Consider the following 15,206-nt stretch of genomic DNA (forward strand, 5'->3'; position numbering starts at 1 on the left):
CGTTCGTTCGATCATGGCAGACCGGCCGTGTTCGTTTCTTTTTCGTATCCTCCACGGGAAATATAATGTTGGAACAAACAAACAACTATGTTCCTGATATTAGAAATTCAGTATACATGCATGAGGCAACACCAAAGATGCCAAATTACCCTGAAAACCCAAATCTGCTCTACCAAGAACTGTGGTTCTTCAAGCATCAAATACCTATTCCGTTCTACATGGAAGGTATCTTCCAACACACTGCAGCCACATTTGAGTTTGTGCAATGCAAATTTTTAAATATGAATTTGCCATGACGATTATCCTTAGCCATAGTACAAACAAGAAGTACTCACAAATCTCTGAATGGATAGATGGTCTTTTGTAATTTTAACTTTCCCTTTCTTTTTTCCCTTTTGTAAACTCTCTTTTTATATTTTATACATATATATATAACCAGTAGCCCCCCTTATGTTCCATAAAAAAACAAATTTGGCAGATAGGGGAACTGCTGGAGCATATCTTTTTTCCAATATTGATAATTTATTGGATAAAGGAAGATGGCTAGATATGCTTTTATTACTTTTTTGTAGTTTGTTTTGCTTGCTTTGTTCTAAAGTTCAATCATTTTACTTCACTAGCATTATTTTATTGCTCATATAGAAAAAGGAAAATTGGTCATCATCTTTCTTTTAGTTTCTACAAATTGTCTTTTATATTTAGGTTCTAGGGTGATTTGGCAGCTTTGGTAACGTCTTTGTGGCGTTGGCACGTCTACATTGACTTGTTACATACCTAGTGTAATTTCATTGTTCCCCTTTGTTATATTTCATTCCCGCTTCTTGATGAGGCGTTTCAGCCATGTATTATTTCAAACCGTCCCCTTGTGAGTGTTACTCGTTCTTTCGTAGTACAATTCACTATTCATTAGTATATTCTCTTCATTTACCATTATTGGGTTTGATTAATTATTCGCTTTGTGTACAATGTACCTGTTATGTGTTTTCAAAATTTTCAAAGTTTTTACGATATTTTGGTTGCCTGTGTGATCAAAATACGCACTCTAGAGTGCCAAGAGTTTAATCTAATGTCATATTTTTCGAGGTTTAGGTACATTTTAGCAAAGTTCAAAAAACTAAACGGTATAATAAATGTTATCGTGCTAGTCATACTACCACAAATACCTTATCACTGTCAGTTTGAACCAGTAATAGCCGTCAGTTGTAGGACTAGGACCAGCACAAATACTTTGTTCATAGCACGAACTTGCATAGATAGTCAAAAACTAAAATCTAACTTTATGCATGATTGCCAAAAGAAAGTCAAAAGGTAAATCAGAGCAAGGATAGTTGGACACTAAATCTAGCTTTTATTGTTTTTCCTAAATGTAATTAGATTGTTTGGACACTGAGGTCCTCTTTGGATGGGCTAAAGATAATTTTTAGCAAAGGCTAAGCATTATCTTGTTAAAAATTAGTTGGCGAGAATTAGCAATATGCTGTTTAGATTAAGTGCTAATAAATCGCTAATAGATTGCTGAGAATCTATTAGCGTAGATTACTCACCCTCAATCGACTAATGGGCTAACAACTAGGAAGGGAGTTTGCTAAAAATAAGTCCACCTTTTAGCAATATGTTTGGATCAGATAATGCTAATTAGTGGCTGGATAAAAATTAGCAATGGAATCCAAACACCTTAAAAAAACCGAGAAATTGCGTTGCTAAACAGTCGGCTATCAAGTAGAAATTCAGCCTCAAAGAAATATCTACGCAGAAAAACATAATCTGCTGGAGAACAGAAAAAAGGCTCAAACCAAAAAAAAGCACGGCCCATAAACGTATTTTGGCCCAGCGGGGCATGGTGGAGCCGGCGATGCTATCGACAACCCATGTGTGCTTGAACCCCCAGGATTGATCTCCACTCTCCCCGACCCCGCCGCCGCCCGCGCCGGCGGTTCCGCCATCGCCTTTCCCACAGCGTGCCCACGGCTCACAACCGTCGCCGCGCTGCCCTCCTCCGCCCACGCCATGCTAGGGTCTTCCAGGCAACAGATGCGCCAGGGATGGGGCCGTTGAGCGCCATGCCAAGTGCCGACGTGTGGATTCCTTGGGGTGACCTCTCCGATTATTTGACAGCCACCCAGGCCACCGTCCGAGAATCTTTGGTCTAGGTAAATTAGGCTTCATCTCACTCACCTTTATTCTCCTTTGAAGATGAACTATGCACATTGTTGGTTATTTGCTTAAATGCACATCTATTTGTTAGTACATGAAGAAAAAGATGCAAAATTGTCCACTATAATCTGTTTTGAAGCACTGTGTGATGTTCATTGTGCTCAAACTGATGCGATTGTTCGATCTACTTTCCTAGGCACTCCGTGGTTTCCACTCTGTAAATTATAGTTTCAGTTAGTGGCTTAGTGCATCTCATGCTGATTTCCGAATATTTGGTGCTATGTGAGTGTGTGTCCTACTTTTGTGAAATGCTGGAGATATAAGTATTTTGACATGTTTAGGCTCTCCATGTAGCTCTGAATGTCCTGCACACAGGAGCACGTCTGAGGGGTTGCAGGGACAATATCCACTGATCAAACACTGGAATGCAGGATTTTGCTGATGGTGAACAGGATTGATGCACAGATTTGGCTTTGTGGTTGAGGAAAAGGCTAGCTTTTTGCGGGTAATAGGTGATGAGGGAGCTGGCAGTAAGGGATCGAAGGCTCAATGAAGGAGCAATGGGTAGGGGTGTAGGACAGTGGGTGCAGGTGTGGTGCCTTCCTGCCATTCTGCTTCCTTCCAGATTTCTAGCTTTCCTCTCACCTAGTAAGGGTCTGTTTGGGACTGCTCTGCTTCACAAATTGCAGCTCAGCTTCATGAACTTCACAGCAGAGCAGCTCAGTTTTAAAGTTGCAGAGTTTTTGAAAATATTTGGCTAGCAGACCAACTTCAGCTTCAGAAAAAAGAGATTCAGATTGGCCGCCCGCGCCGCCCCTGCTAGCCGCGCCGCCCGCGCCCGCCGCGCCCCCCGCGCCGCCGCGCCCACCGCGCCGCCCGCGCCCCACGCGCCCGCCGCGCCGTCGCCCGCACCGTGGAGGAAGCAGAGGGATGGGAACAGGGGGAGGAAGATGGGGGGGGGCGCGGGCGGGATAGAACGGATAGAAGAAAAATATTTCAGGTGTGTAATCAGTGGTATTGGTGGGTAATTTTCCCCCAACTTCACGAGGGAGTTCAAAACGGCCACTCGTGAAGTACCCTTTTGGCTGCTTCATGGATTTCGTGAAGTTGGGGCCAACTTCACGTTTTTTGGCTCACGAGGGAGTTCAAAACGGCCACTCGTGAAGTACCCTTTTGGCTGCTTCATGGATTTCGTGAAGTTGGGGCCAACTTCACGTTTTTTGGTGAAGCTGAGCTGGTGAAGCTGAGAGTGTTTGGCTGCAGTTTCGCGAAGCGAAATCAAATTTCGTGAAGTGAAGCAGTCCCAAACAGGCCCTAAGTCATACTTTCTAGCATTCTAGCTTTCCAGCTCTGTGACTTTGCACCAGATGTATCTAACAGCTGCACTTTACACCACCCTTAGCCTACCTCAGCATTAAATTTGGCCAAGTTCCTCTATGTTAACCATGCTAATTGTGACAAAGAAATTAGGCCACAGATCGCGGCCAGGCGGGCTGGACATGGGCCGTGCTACTGCTACGGGCTCAATGGATGGGACTCTGGCCTTTCTGGCTCCGACACATCCATCATCTCTCTCCTCGAGTCCTAGGCCACTGGGCGAACCTGAAGATCCCTTCTATGCCATTTTCTGAAAACTAAAATTCAAGATTTTGACAAGTGCACAAATTTTGTCCAATGCAGACAAGAACCGATGAGAACACTGTACAATGTCTATAGCAGGGTGAAAATTAAGAGGCTGATCATGGAAGACATCGAAGACTTTTGCGATGTGGGTTTGACATGATCATTAAGATTTTTACAACTGCATAAATTTTGTCCAATGCAGATGAGAACCGATGAGAACACTGTAGTATGTCTATAGCCAGGTGAAAAAAGAAACACATCGAAGACTTTTGCTAACCATATGATATTATGCCACCATAGAGTGCTGAAGTTGCAACCTGTAAGAACAAAATGGAACCTGCTGCTTCTCTGGGAATGGAACATGTAAATGTAATATTGAACTTTTGCGGCAGCGGTGGCGAAAGCACTTGGGGATTCAGGCGTTGATAGAACAGTATGTGCTCGGCACAATGTTCAGAGGACGCTGCCGGTTACTGAATCTAATTCTGAATATTATGTTTCTCGTTGTTCTAAGGCGTGTGATTCAGTAGCTGATGCACTAGCAGCTATGGCCCTCTGCTGTGGCAAGGTCATGTACCTGATTCGATCTGTTGCTTTGATGGTGCCGGGCGATTCGATTGGACCACATGTTTAATGGAATGTTGATTCCATCTCAAAAAAGTGTGCTGGTGTTTTTTTATAATAATACCACAAAATATCCAATATGGATGCACTTTGATTTTTTTTTCCAACTTCTAAAAGGCATTTTAACATTTCAAATTTAATACAGTTTGAATATTTTGAATCAAACATTTTAAATTGTTTAGTGCGCCGCAACTCTTACTTCCCAAGAAGTCAACTAATTTTAAATTTGATCAAATCTATAAAAAATTACTTCGACGCGGTCGACCACCAGGAAACTCGTCACGATTCTGAGCATCGACGGCAGCGGCATGCCCGGCCTCATTCCGGCGACCATCATCGCCTTCCTTGAACGCACGTGCAAACCTGCTATTAGGATTTTAATAGTCAACCTTTGGTTTTATGTGACAATTTTTTTCTTTTTTCTTGGCAGGAGCTCGACGGCCCGGACGCTCGGATCGCGGACTACTTCTACATGATCGCCGGTACAAGCACTGGCGCCCTGCTCACGTCGATGCTGGCGGCGCCGGACAAGAACAAGCGGCCGCTCTTCGCCGCCAAAGACCTCACCACCTTCTACCTCGAGAACGGCCCCAAGATCTTCCCAGAGAAAAAGTATAGACTCGGTTAATTCAATGGATACACATACACACATACCTGCTACAGAAGATTTCATGCATAGAACTGCGCCTTCTGTAGGGCAGGGCCTCAGACGCCGGTGGCGAAGCTGCTGGGCGTGGTGCGGGGGCCCAAGTACGACGGCGTGTTCCTGCACGACAAGATCAAGAGCCTGACACACGACGTGAGGGTCGCGGACACGGTGACCAACGTCATCGTGCTGGCGTTCGACGTCAAGTACCTGCAGTCAGCACCTACGAGGCCAAGGCCGACCCGCTCAAGAACGCGCACCTCTCCGACATCTGCATCAGCACGTCGGCCGCGCCGACCTACTTCCCGGCGCACTTCTTCACGACCGGCGACGGCGAGGGCAGGTCGAGGGAGTACCACCTCGTCGACGGAGGCGTCGCGGCCAACAACCCCACCATGGTCGCCATGTCCATGCTCACCAAGGAGGTGCTCCGCCGCAACCCGGACTTCAACCCCGGGAAGCCGACCGAGTACCGGAACTACCTCATCATCTCCGTCGTCACCGGGTCAGCCAAGCTGGCCGAGAAGTAACACCGCGCCGCAGTGCGCCAAGTGGGGGCTCATCCAGTGGCTCTACAAAGGCGGCTTCACCCCGATCATCGATATCTTCTCCCATGCCAGCGCCGACATGGTCGACATCCACGCAGCTGTTCTCTTCGAAGCCCTGCATTGTCAGAAGAACTACCTTCGCATCCAGGTAGTGGGCTTTCTTATGTGTACATGCTCGACCTTCAGCTGCTATCTCAGAACAAAAAAAAAGAACAAACTATGTGTGCGTACATGCATGTAGGATGATTCTTTGATGGGGACACGTCTTCGGTTGACATCACAACGAAGCAGAACATGGAGGCTCTGATCGGTATCGGCCAAGAGCTGCTCAAGAAGCCCGTGTCCAGAGCGAACATTGACACTGAATACCTACCGTCATGTGTTCGTATATATCTATCTTGGCACGTCTGTAAAGATGATGTAGGGGGCTCAAATGTGTACTCATATATATATAAGATATGCACATGTGAATAAGGCGAACATCCGGTAGACAAGCTTTTAGCTTTAGAGTTTTCGGATTTCTAAATTTCTAAGAATCTGGATTCAAGAAGTCGGCCGGTTTGTAATCTGTACAGACGTTTTCTAAAAGTTGGCACAGGCGCACAGCCTCATCGACAGCCAGCTTTGATTCATTCATAAATTATTTTGGTTCAGGTAAGAAGCAAAGATTAACACAAATAAACATGGACACCTACAGTAACCACATGGAACAACCTACACACCATGAATACAGTAATACACAATATGAACACCATGTCCAATGCAAGAATCAAAGAAGTCCCAGGCCACTGAACTTGACATCCTACCAACTTAAATTATTGGTGAACCGTGTGAATATCAAAAGGTTTATGAGCTGGACTCTAACGACTTTATTTAGAGCTAGAGGGAACATCAAAAAGTTTAATGACCAGCTGAGGAATAATCATGTGCATCCAGACTGGCTCAAGAGTCCTAAATTAGTTAAACGTCTGCGTGAGCCACAGTTCATGTTACAAAAAGATCAAACCCGGTACTCATGTGCTCTAGTCTATGAATCAATCCCTTCTGATGCCATATAGATTAGCCTAGTCAGAAGAAAATCAATAATGCTTCAATAATGCTCCGATTCTCACCACAATATAAGACTCTGTTTGGATCCTCTAGCTAATTATTAGCTAGCTAAAATTAGCTATTAGGGATCCAAACATGTCAGCTAATGAAGTAGTTAACTATCCCTTAGCTAACTTTTATATTTGATTAGCTGTTTGAACCAGCTAACCCTAGCTAATGGTGTTTAAGGTCCTTTTTACCCCTGATCCACTTTAATTTCCTCTCTCCCTTGAATACGGCGCCAAAAAGAATAGGGGTAGCATGGTCCATTTATGTTAAAAATTAGCAATTAGCTGATGGATCCAAACACACTTACCTAGCTAATGGTTAGCTAGCTAATCTTTAGTTAGCTAATAGAAACTATTATCAATTAGGTAGCTAATCATTACTCATTCCGTCCTGAAATATAAGGTATTTTGGTTTGTTATAAGTCAAAGTAGTGTAAATTTGAACAAATTCATAGAGAAAAATATTAATACCTAACACATCAAATAAGTAAATTATAAAAAATATATTTTATAATGGATCTAATTATCCTCATTTGATATTCAAAATATTATTACTTTTTTCCATAAATTTGATCAAACTTAGAACAGTTTGACTTAGGACAAATCAAAATATCTTATATTTAAGAACGAAGGGAGCAGTTGGGAAGGATCGAAACAGGACCGCCGTGCAGCACTGAGATTTGATAACATGTCTTCTTCCTATATATTCTCTCTGACAGCATGTATAATCAAACCAGATAGCTTGCAATGCCTGCATGGCCTCACCAGTAGATGGACCAATGCAAATTAGCCAAGTAGAAAGAACTTACAAACTGAAAGTTAAAACAAAGTAGTGCTACACTGCGCACGTGTGTAAATTGTAATACTTCTTGGTTCATAGAGAACAAATCTAACTCATGCTGCGGATGGTTGGAATATGATCTCGCGAAACCCTTCATGATAAAATACACAAGATAAAAGAGAGAGGTTCTTGGTTTGTGCGAATCTGAAGAATCAAACTCAGATAGCGCTTAATAATATTTTAATCTCGAATTAATTCTGTTCCAGGATCACGGCCAACCTGGAATAAAGCCCGAGGCATGAAACATGCAGCACATAAAATATATGCAAGGAAGAGAGAGAGAGAGAGAGAGAGAGAGAGAGAGAGAGAGAGAGAGAGAGAGAGAGAGAGAAGCTGAGATTCATGTATGATCACCTGCCAGCGATGCTGCCAGAAGCGGCCCGCTCTGGGGTTTATAAATCGCCGTCACCTTCAGATCAGGAGCTCAAGATCCAAGAAGCGCATTTACAAAAGTGGTCTCTCTTGGTTTCTAGTCCCTGCTGCGAAGTGAGGTTCGGCTCAGGTCACCCGAAGGAGCTACTCGCCATGGCCAGCAAGGGTGCGGACGCCATGGCGGAGGTGCCGCAGCCGCCGCCGTCGCAGGGGCGGCTCATCACCGTGCTGAGCATCGACGGCGGCGGCATCCGGGGGCTCATCCCGGCCACCATCATCGCCTGCCTCGAGGCCAAGCTCCAGGTACCATAATGTGCAGCAGTAAAGCACAAAGCTTTTCTGCTTCAAAGTTCCACGTGCACACTACGCATTATTTCTAAAGTTCAGCTCATGAGTTTTTGGAACGTCTGGTTGCACATGATTCGATCGATTGCAGGAGCTGGACGGCCCGGACGCTCGGATCGCGGACTACTTCGACGTGATCGCCGGGACGAGCACCGGCGCCCTGCTCACGTCGATGCTGGCGGCGCCGGACGAGAACAAGCGCCCGATCTTCGCCGCCAAGGACCTCACCACCTTCTACCTCGAGAACGGCCCCAAGATCTTCCCGCAGAGAAAGTAAGCCGTTCGATTCATTCTTGTAAATCTCAAGCGAATCTCACATGCTTGTTGTCCCAACAATGGTGTTGCCTCTGCAGCTGGCCAGGGTGGCTGACGTCGTCGATGAACTTGATTGGCACCATAAGGGGCCCCAAGTACGACGGCGTGTTCCTGCACGACAAGATCAAGAGCCTAACGCACGACATGAGGGTCGCGGACACGGTGACCAACATCGTGGTGCCGGCGTTCGACGTCAAGTACCTGCAGCCCGTGATCTTCACCACCTACGAGGCCAAGGCCGACCCGCTCAAGAACGCGCACCTCTCGGACATCTGCATCAGCACGTCGGCGGCGCCGACATACTTCCCGGCCCACTTCTTCAGGACCGAGGGCCCCGACGGCAGGTCCCGGGAGTACCACCTCGTCGACGGGGGCGTCGCCGCCAACAACCCGACCATGATCGCCATGTCCATGCTCACCAAGGAGGTGCTCCGCCGCAACCTGGACTTCAACCCCGGGAAGCCGACCGAGTACCGGAACTACCTCATCATCTCCGTCGGCACCGGGTCGGCCAAGCTGGCCGAGAAGTACACCGCGCCACAATGCGCCAAGTGGGGGCTCATCCAGTGGCTCTACGAGGGCGGCTTCACCCCGATCATCGACATCTTCTCCCATGCCAGCGCCGACATGGTCGACATCCACGCAGCTGTTCTCTTTGAAGCCCTGCATTGTCAGAAGAACTACCTCCGCATCCAGGTAAAAAAAAAGTTGATAATTTTTCTACTCATCTACACATACATCATATGGTTGTATACATGAGAATGGGACTCATGTTTTTTTATACAATTGTAGGATGATTCTCTTATGGGCAACACATCCTCGGTGGACATCGCAACGGAGGAGAACATGGAAGCTCTTATCGGGATCGGCAAGGAGCTCCTCAAGAAGCCGGTGGCGAGAGTGAACATCGACACGGGGATGTACGAGCCCGTCGCCGGCGAGGGCACCAACGAGGACGCGCTCGCACGCTTTGCCAAGATGCTTTCCGAGGAACGGAAGCTACGCATCAAGAATCTAAACTCTTGTTAGCTCTAGTCTGCTGGTTCTGCCTGTTCTTACTCTGTCATGCAAATAAGAAATTGAGCACAGAGAGAAGGGGGAGAAGACAAGTGCATGCCATGTGCCTTGAGTTCATAATACTGCCGCTAGCTGGTCCGCATCCACATCAGCTGTCGCTTGGATCTTTCATATATATGGTTCTCAATGCATGTGCATGAACATTGCTGAGGTCGTCAAAAATTGATAAAAAAAAATATGGAAGTACCTCTGGTGATAAAAATACTCCCTCCGTCTTCAAATGTAAGGCATTTTAGTTTGTTTTAAGTCAAATTGTTCTAAGTTTAACCAAGTTTATAGAAAAAGTACTAATATTTTGAATGTCAAATGAGAATAATTAGATCCATTATAAAATATATTTTGATAATTACTTATTTGATGTGTGATGCTAATATTCTTCTAAATAAATTTGGTCAAACTTAGATTACTTTGACTTAGGACAAAGCAAAATGGCTTACATTACATTTCAGGACGGAGAGAGTAGTGTTTTACACAAATATCTACTCCTAGTTGTTTTCTATGTTTGATTAGGCCAGTCTCAATGCATGGTTTCATTATACAGTTACCAAAACTAAAAACTTGGTAACCGAGCCGGATAAGTGTTAACGTTATAGGATGAGACTCCTCTCTCATCCTATAAAATTCTCTCTTCTCTCTTCTCGTAATAATCCTACTACATCAGCAAAATTTAATATCCATAAAACTTTTATGAAACTCCACCGAGACTTGCCTTACATGTAACTTGAGCCGGCATTTATTATGGGATAATCAATAATGAAGCACCAAACGTTGAAAAGATACAGAAACCTGTAACGTTTGAATGTTGGATTAATATGATACTATAAAGACACATCGTGATGCAGGAACATCTTAAGACTGATTAAAATGGGTAAATGATATCGGGCAACAAATTAGTCAAGACTAATGGGCCTTGCAGGCTGGGCTGTTGGTTCACACCATGGTCTTGCCTTGTTGTCAGAAAAATACTTGATTTTCGAGAAAAAAATTAGTAGCGAGTCGGCAAAATTCGGTCTTTGCAAAATTTAGTTGTGCTTTACGATCTAGCTTCTACACGGTGATGATACAATCTGCATGACGTGGTAGTGACGTGGAAATTTTGTCCTCGGGCCGATACTATGGGTTGGTAGGAACTGCAATCCAGTGGAGGGTTTTGCCTGTCCCAATCTTTTGGTCACAGCTAGGGTTCGTGGCCGGAGCTTTCATTCTAGAAAATGATGGTGTAAAAGATTCCTTGAGAGAAAATTAGTGGTGTTAGGGGACAGTTGGATTCATTTGTTTGGGCGCAAGCTTGTGCGTGTCCTTTTTGCTACAAAAAGTTGATATACACCAAATACCAAATAAACTATAGTCATGTGATCCGGCATGTATCGGTTTTTTGGAATAAGGTTGATGCTCCTCTATCTCGTGTTTCCACTAAAGCATGCCTGGGCTATCAAGGAAAGTAAACATGGACCCAACACCTATATTTTAGATAATTAAAAAGTTCTGGCTTCCCACTGTCAAATGGTGAAGCAAATGTCCTAAGGAACATATATGTAGCCAGCACACAATGATGCACCAACGCATCACCAATGTACAAAAGATGAACTAAAAATAGAAAGAAAAATAAAATTTTCAAATAGGACCCGATATCTATATATAGTGATGAAGTATACCATGAAAATTAGAGTGCAGTCTGGTTAAGGTCTAATTTCAGCTTATAGATTGTGAGAAGCAGCTTACAAGCTGTAACTGTTCGTAAGCTGGGCGAGAGCAGATTGCTATACTGTAACAATAATCTGGAATCCAGGATGAAAACTCAGCTTATGGTTGTAAAACCTAAATGCACAATCTATCCCAACTCCCAAGCTAAATCAAACTTGCCCTTACTCGTGTGCTCCATGTCAAATTTCAATTTTTTGTCTCCAGTTTTCCAAATATGAGCTAAAGTAAAAAAGCAATAGCCGTTCGTCGGTCAAACTCTCCAACCACTTGGCAGGATCCAAATCCCATCTCGTATAATTAATATGGGAGCGTTTTCCATACGAAAATTTGTAAAAGTGAGCCTCTGGCAGTTGCGCGCGCGCGCGTTGTTCGCGCTTTCGCGTTATCCATGTTTTACATGGAGCCAGCTTCAAATGGTTGAACACATGCCACATAATCTGAAGATAAACTACGTCGTTGCAAAGGCAAAAGGCAACGACAATTGCCAAGCAATGGGCACCACCCTGCACCTAAAAGCAATCATCATAAGCTGTTGGTATCAGCTTTTCTTATCCGTATCCGGAACTGACCTCATTCCAGTGGAATTGGGTCTTCCAGGACCATGGCCAGTAGGCCCTCAAAAGACATGATTTGAAGTGTATCATACAAGCTAAGCTAAGCCAAGCCTTATCGTCTGCCTACTAGTGCTGTAGCGCATATATTCTTGAGAGGTTGGCACCAACCCAGGCTCAAAAGAATACCTCAACTGCTCGTTCAGATCACTCCAAATTAAGAGGCTGCTACCAAGACCAGCTCACCATGGGCAGCAACGGCACGGCCACCGCCGCGCACGCGTCGGCGCTGGCCCCGCCGCCGTCGCAGGGGAGGCTGATCACGGTGCTGAGCATCGACGGTGGCGGCATCCGGGGGCTCATACCGGCCACCATCATCGCCTGCCTCGAGGCCAAGCTCCAGGTACGTGATGAACAAACCCATTAAGAGCTAGCTAGCGCGATTGATTATTGGTAGCAGCAACGCTAGCTTATTACCGTCGGGGATGCAGGAGCTAGACGGGCCAGAGGCCAGGATCGCGGACTACTTCGACGTGATCGCCGGGACGAGCACCGGCGCGCTGATCACGGCGATGCTGGCGGCGCCGGACGAGAAGAAGCGGCCGCTCTTCGCCGCCAAGGACATCAGCCAGTTCTACCTCGAGAACGGGCCCAAGATCTTCCCACAAAGAAAGTATGATTGATGCCATGTTTTAGTGGTCTGACACTACCAAACATTTCACTTTTCACACGCTGCTTTTAGTCCTGGTGCGCCACATGCTGCATGAATCACAGTGATAGTGAAACCGTACCGGCTGCTGCAAGATTGATCAGAAGCATGATTGATGGTGACAATGGAAGCAACTGTGTGAACGAACTGTGAAAACCCACATGTGTGATGTGCTGCAGGATCGGGTTCCTGAAGCCGGCGGCGAACCTGCTGAGCCTGATGAGGGGCCCCAAGTACGACGGCGCCTTCCTGCACGACAAGATCAAGAGCCTGACGCACGACGTGAGGATCGCGGACACGGTGACCAACGTCGTGGTCCCGGCGTTCGACGTCAAGTCCCTGCAGCCCGTCATCTTCTCGACGTACGAGGCGCTGCACGAGCCGCTCAAGAACGCGCACCTCGCCGACATCTGCATCAGCACGGCGGCGGCGCCCACCTACTTCCCGGCGCACTTCTTCAGGACCGAGAGCGCCGACGGGAAGAAGCCCGGCCGGGAGTTCCACCTCGTCGACGGGGGCGTCGCCGCCAACAACCCCACCATGGTCGCCATGTCCATGCTCACCAAGGAGGTGCTCCGCCACAACCCGGACTTCAGGCCCGTGGAGTTCGGCAACTTCCTCATCGTCTCCATTGGCACCGGGGCGCCCAAGCAGGCGGAGAAGTACACCGCGCCCAAGTGCGCCAAGTGGGGCCTGCTCCGGTGGCTCTACGACGGTGGCTTCACCCCGCTCATCGACATCTTCTCCCACGCCAGCGCGGACATGGTCGACATCCACGCCCAAGTGCTCTTCGAGGCCCTTCGTTGCGAGAAGAACTACCTCCGCATCCAGGTACAATATTCGTTCGCAACCATGTTAGTTCAGCCTAAAAGCTTGAAGTTCTTTTTTATCAGCTTATACAATTAAGATTGTGGCTAATCTAATAGACATGCGTTTGTAGGATGATTCGCTAGTAGGACACACATCGTCAGTGGACATCGCGACGAAGGAGAACATGGAGGCGCTGGTCGGGATTGGAAGGGAGCTCCTCAAGAAGCCGATGGCGAGGGTGAACATCGACACGGGGGTTTACGAGCCTGTCCCTGGCGAGGGCACCAACGAGCAGGCTCTCGAGCGCTTTGCTAGGAAGCTCTCCGACGAGCTCAAGCTACGCAAGAAAAACCTCAACTCTACTAGCTTAGCTTAGCTTAGCTTGCTTGCCAAGCAGAGTGGGCCTCGATCAAAAGCGGCAAAACATGCGAATATATCAATAAAAGTTTTGCTTGCTTTTGATCGGAAACCTGATCTGACAATGTGTATCTGGAGTTGTAATATTACCTGCCCTTGCATGTGCAATCATGCAGAAAGAGAGAGACACACAGAGAGAGAGAGAGAGAGAGAGAGAGAGAGAGAGCGTAAGCAAGAACGAAGCAGCAGGTGATTTTGGGCCGGGGAATCATGGATGGGCCTTATTTCAGCCTTGAAAACTATCGATCCATGGGCCGTCTGAACACTGGGCCTGATGATAGCTTATCTATCCATCCCAACAAAAACGTTAAACTCTGGGTCTACGACAGAAGAGTAGAAGACGGATGGGAGGAAAATGGAGTGGTATAAATCTGAACAGCGACATCTTTCACCGGTATTAAAGTGTACTAAGAAGGTTTGCTGATAAATTTCTAAAGCGTGCATCTTTCGGTGTCACAGACCTAATTTTTCCCTTCTTTTTCTCTGACCTTAGGAAACCTTTAGTGGCCTTCCTTTGCCTCCATCCTACGTTTAACATTTTTAATTACAGTTGTTAGAGCGCATAAGGCATCTTTAGATATGTAATAACAATCGGCCTACAATAGCCCTTCCCATGATGAGACGCACTGATCACTCATGTACTAGATCGGCCACATTAAACCCATTAAACATTGTCAAATACAGATATTGGAATAAAAGATAAAACAATGAAAAACAAAAACAAAAAAAAACTACCCTACTCTTTTGTGCTCTATTGTAAGCTAACCATCATTCCACACAAGATAGATAGGAGCCCTGCCAGATAGTGGTTTAAAAGAAGAAAAAAAAGGGAGGGGTGCAAAATACAAAAATTTTGAACATTAGGCGGGATTTTTATTTTGTCATCAGTGGGTTTTTCTTTTGTTGGGATATTGCCACGCCCAAACTTACGAGCTCAGGATCATTTTGGTTAATTGTGTTGTTCCTTTTGTTTTACTTTTTGCTGTTGAGCTGAATTATCTGCTGCTACGTTGTGATCTGACAGATTGCGCCCATGTCACATCTACAACAAGTGGAAGAACCTCTTGATCATCAATATATTATTGGACGCTCCAACCTTCTCTCTCGTGTTCGATGGCAGCAGAGACCTCCCAATGACGATGCAATCTGGGATGAAGAGGACATGATGGTCCTCATGTGGCTCTAGGCCACTCTCTCCTAAGACCTTCATTCATGACATGGTCGTGTGGAGGAACAAAATGGTGGCCCGTAGCATCTGAAAAGATTTAAGACTTCTTCACCGACAACAAATCTAAGGCCGCACCGCCCAGCAACCCACCACCACCGCCTGTCGACCTCCCGACCTCTTCTCCTTCTAAGGCCGGAGGCGTTGC

At 46.2% G+C, this 15,206-nt stretch overlaps 2 protein-coding genes, 1 long non-coding RNA gene and 1 pseudogene across 3 annotated transcripts; all 4 read left to right on the top strand.

Moving 5' to 3' along the window:
• Window positions 1–1,848: 1,848 nt before the first annotated feature.
• Window positions 1,849–4,440, top strand: LOC112903142. Its single transcript, XR_003230735.1, has 3 exons — window positions 1,849–2,150; window positions 2,509–2,802; window positions 3,632–4,440. It is a non-coding gene; the product is annotated as an uncharacterized LOC112903142 (long non-coding RNA).
• Window positions 4,441–4,679: 239 nt separating this feature from the next.
• Window positions 4,680–7,761, top strand: LOC112872336 (annotated as a pseudogene).
• Window positions 7,762–8,129: 368 nt separating this feature from the next.
• LOC112903183 (patatin-like protein 2) lies at window positions 8,130–9,858 on the top strand. Its single transcript, XM_025972404.1, has 4 exons — window positions 8,130–8,208; window positions 8,342–8,523; window positions 8,604–9,261; window positions 9,358–9,858. The coding sequence occupies exons 2-4, from the start codon at window positions 8,423–8,425 to the stop codon at window positions 9,592–9,594; spliced, it is 996 nt and encodes a 331-aa protein (XP_025828189.1). The 5' UTR covers window positions 8,130–8,208; window positions 8,342–8,422; the 3' UTR covers window positions 9,595–9,858.
• A 2,233-nt stretch (window positions 9,859–12,091) lies between these two features.
• Window positions 12,092–13,952, top strand: LOC112902681 (patatin-like protein 1). Its single transcript, XM_025971846.1, has 4 exons — window positions 12,092–12,300; window positions 12,389–12,570; window positions 12,786–13,437; window positions 13,547–13,952. Exons 1-4 carry the CDS (start codon window positions 12,145–12,147, stop codon window positions 13,790–13,792), a joined length of 1,236 nt encoding a protein of 411 aa, XP_025827631.1. The 5' UTR covers window positions 12,092–12,144; the 3' UTR covers window positions 13,793–13,952.
• Window positions 13,953–15,206: the final 1,254 nt, after the last annotated feature.

This window comes from Panicum hallii, chromosome 8 (assembly GCF_002211085.1).
Source record: "Panicum hallii strain FIL2 chromosome 8, PHallii_v3.1, whole genome shotgun sequence".
NCBI classification, from domain to species: Eukaryota; Viridiplantae; Streptophyta; class Magnoliopsida; order Poales; family Poaceae; genus Panicum; species Panicum hallii.

Bases quoted from the DNA above. Each gene is read 5' to 3' on its own strand.
- LOC112903183 (XM_025972404.1), top strand. From the start codon at position 8,423: ATGCTGGCGGCGCCGGACGAGAACAAGCGCCCGATCTTCGCCGCCAAG. The intron at 8,524-8,603 runs GTAAGCCGTTCG...TTGCCTCTGCAG, and splicing joins AAGATCTTCCCGCAGAGAAA to CTGGCCAGGGTGGCTGACGT. The intron at 9,262-9,357 runs GTAAAAAAAAAG...ATACAATTGTAG, and splicing joins AGAACTACCTCCGCATCCAG to GATGATTCTCTTATGGGCAA.
- LOC112902681 (XM_025971846.1), top strand. From the start codon at position 12,145: ATGGGCAGCAACGGCACGGCCACCGCCGCGCACGCGTCGGCGCTGGCC. The intron at 12,301-12,388 runs GTACGTGATGAA...TCGGGGATGCAG, and splicing joins GCCTCGAGGCCAAGCTCCAG to GAGCTAGACGGGCCAGAGGC. The intron at 12,571-12,785 runs GTATGATTGATG...GATGTGCTGCAG, and splicing joins AAGATCTTCCCACAAAGAAA to GATCGGGTTCCTGAAGCCGG.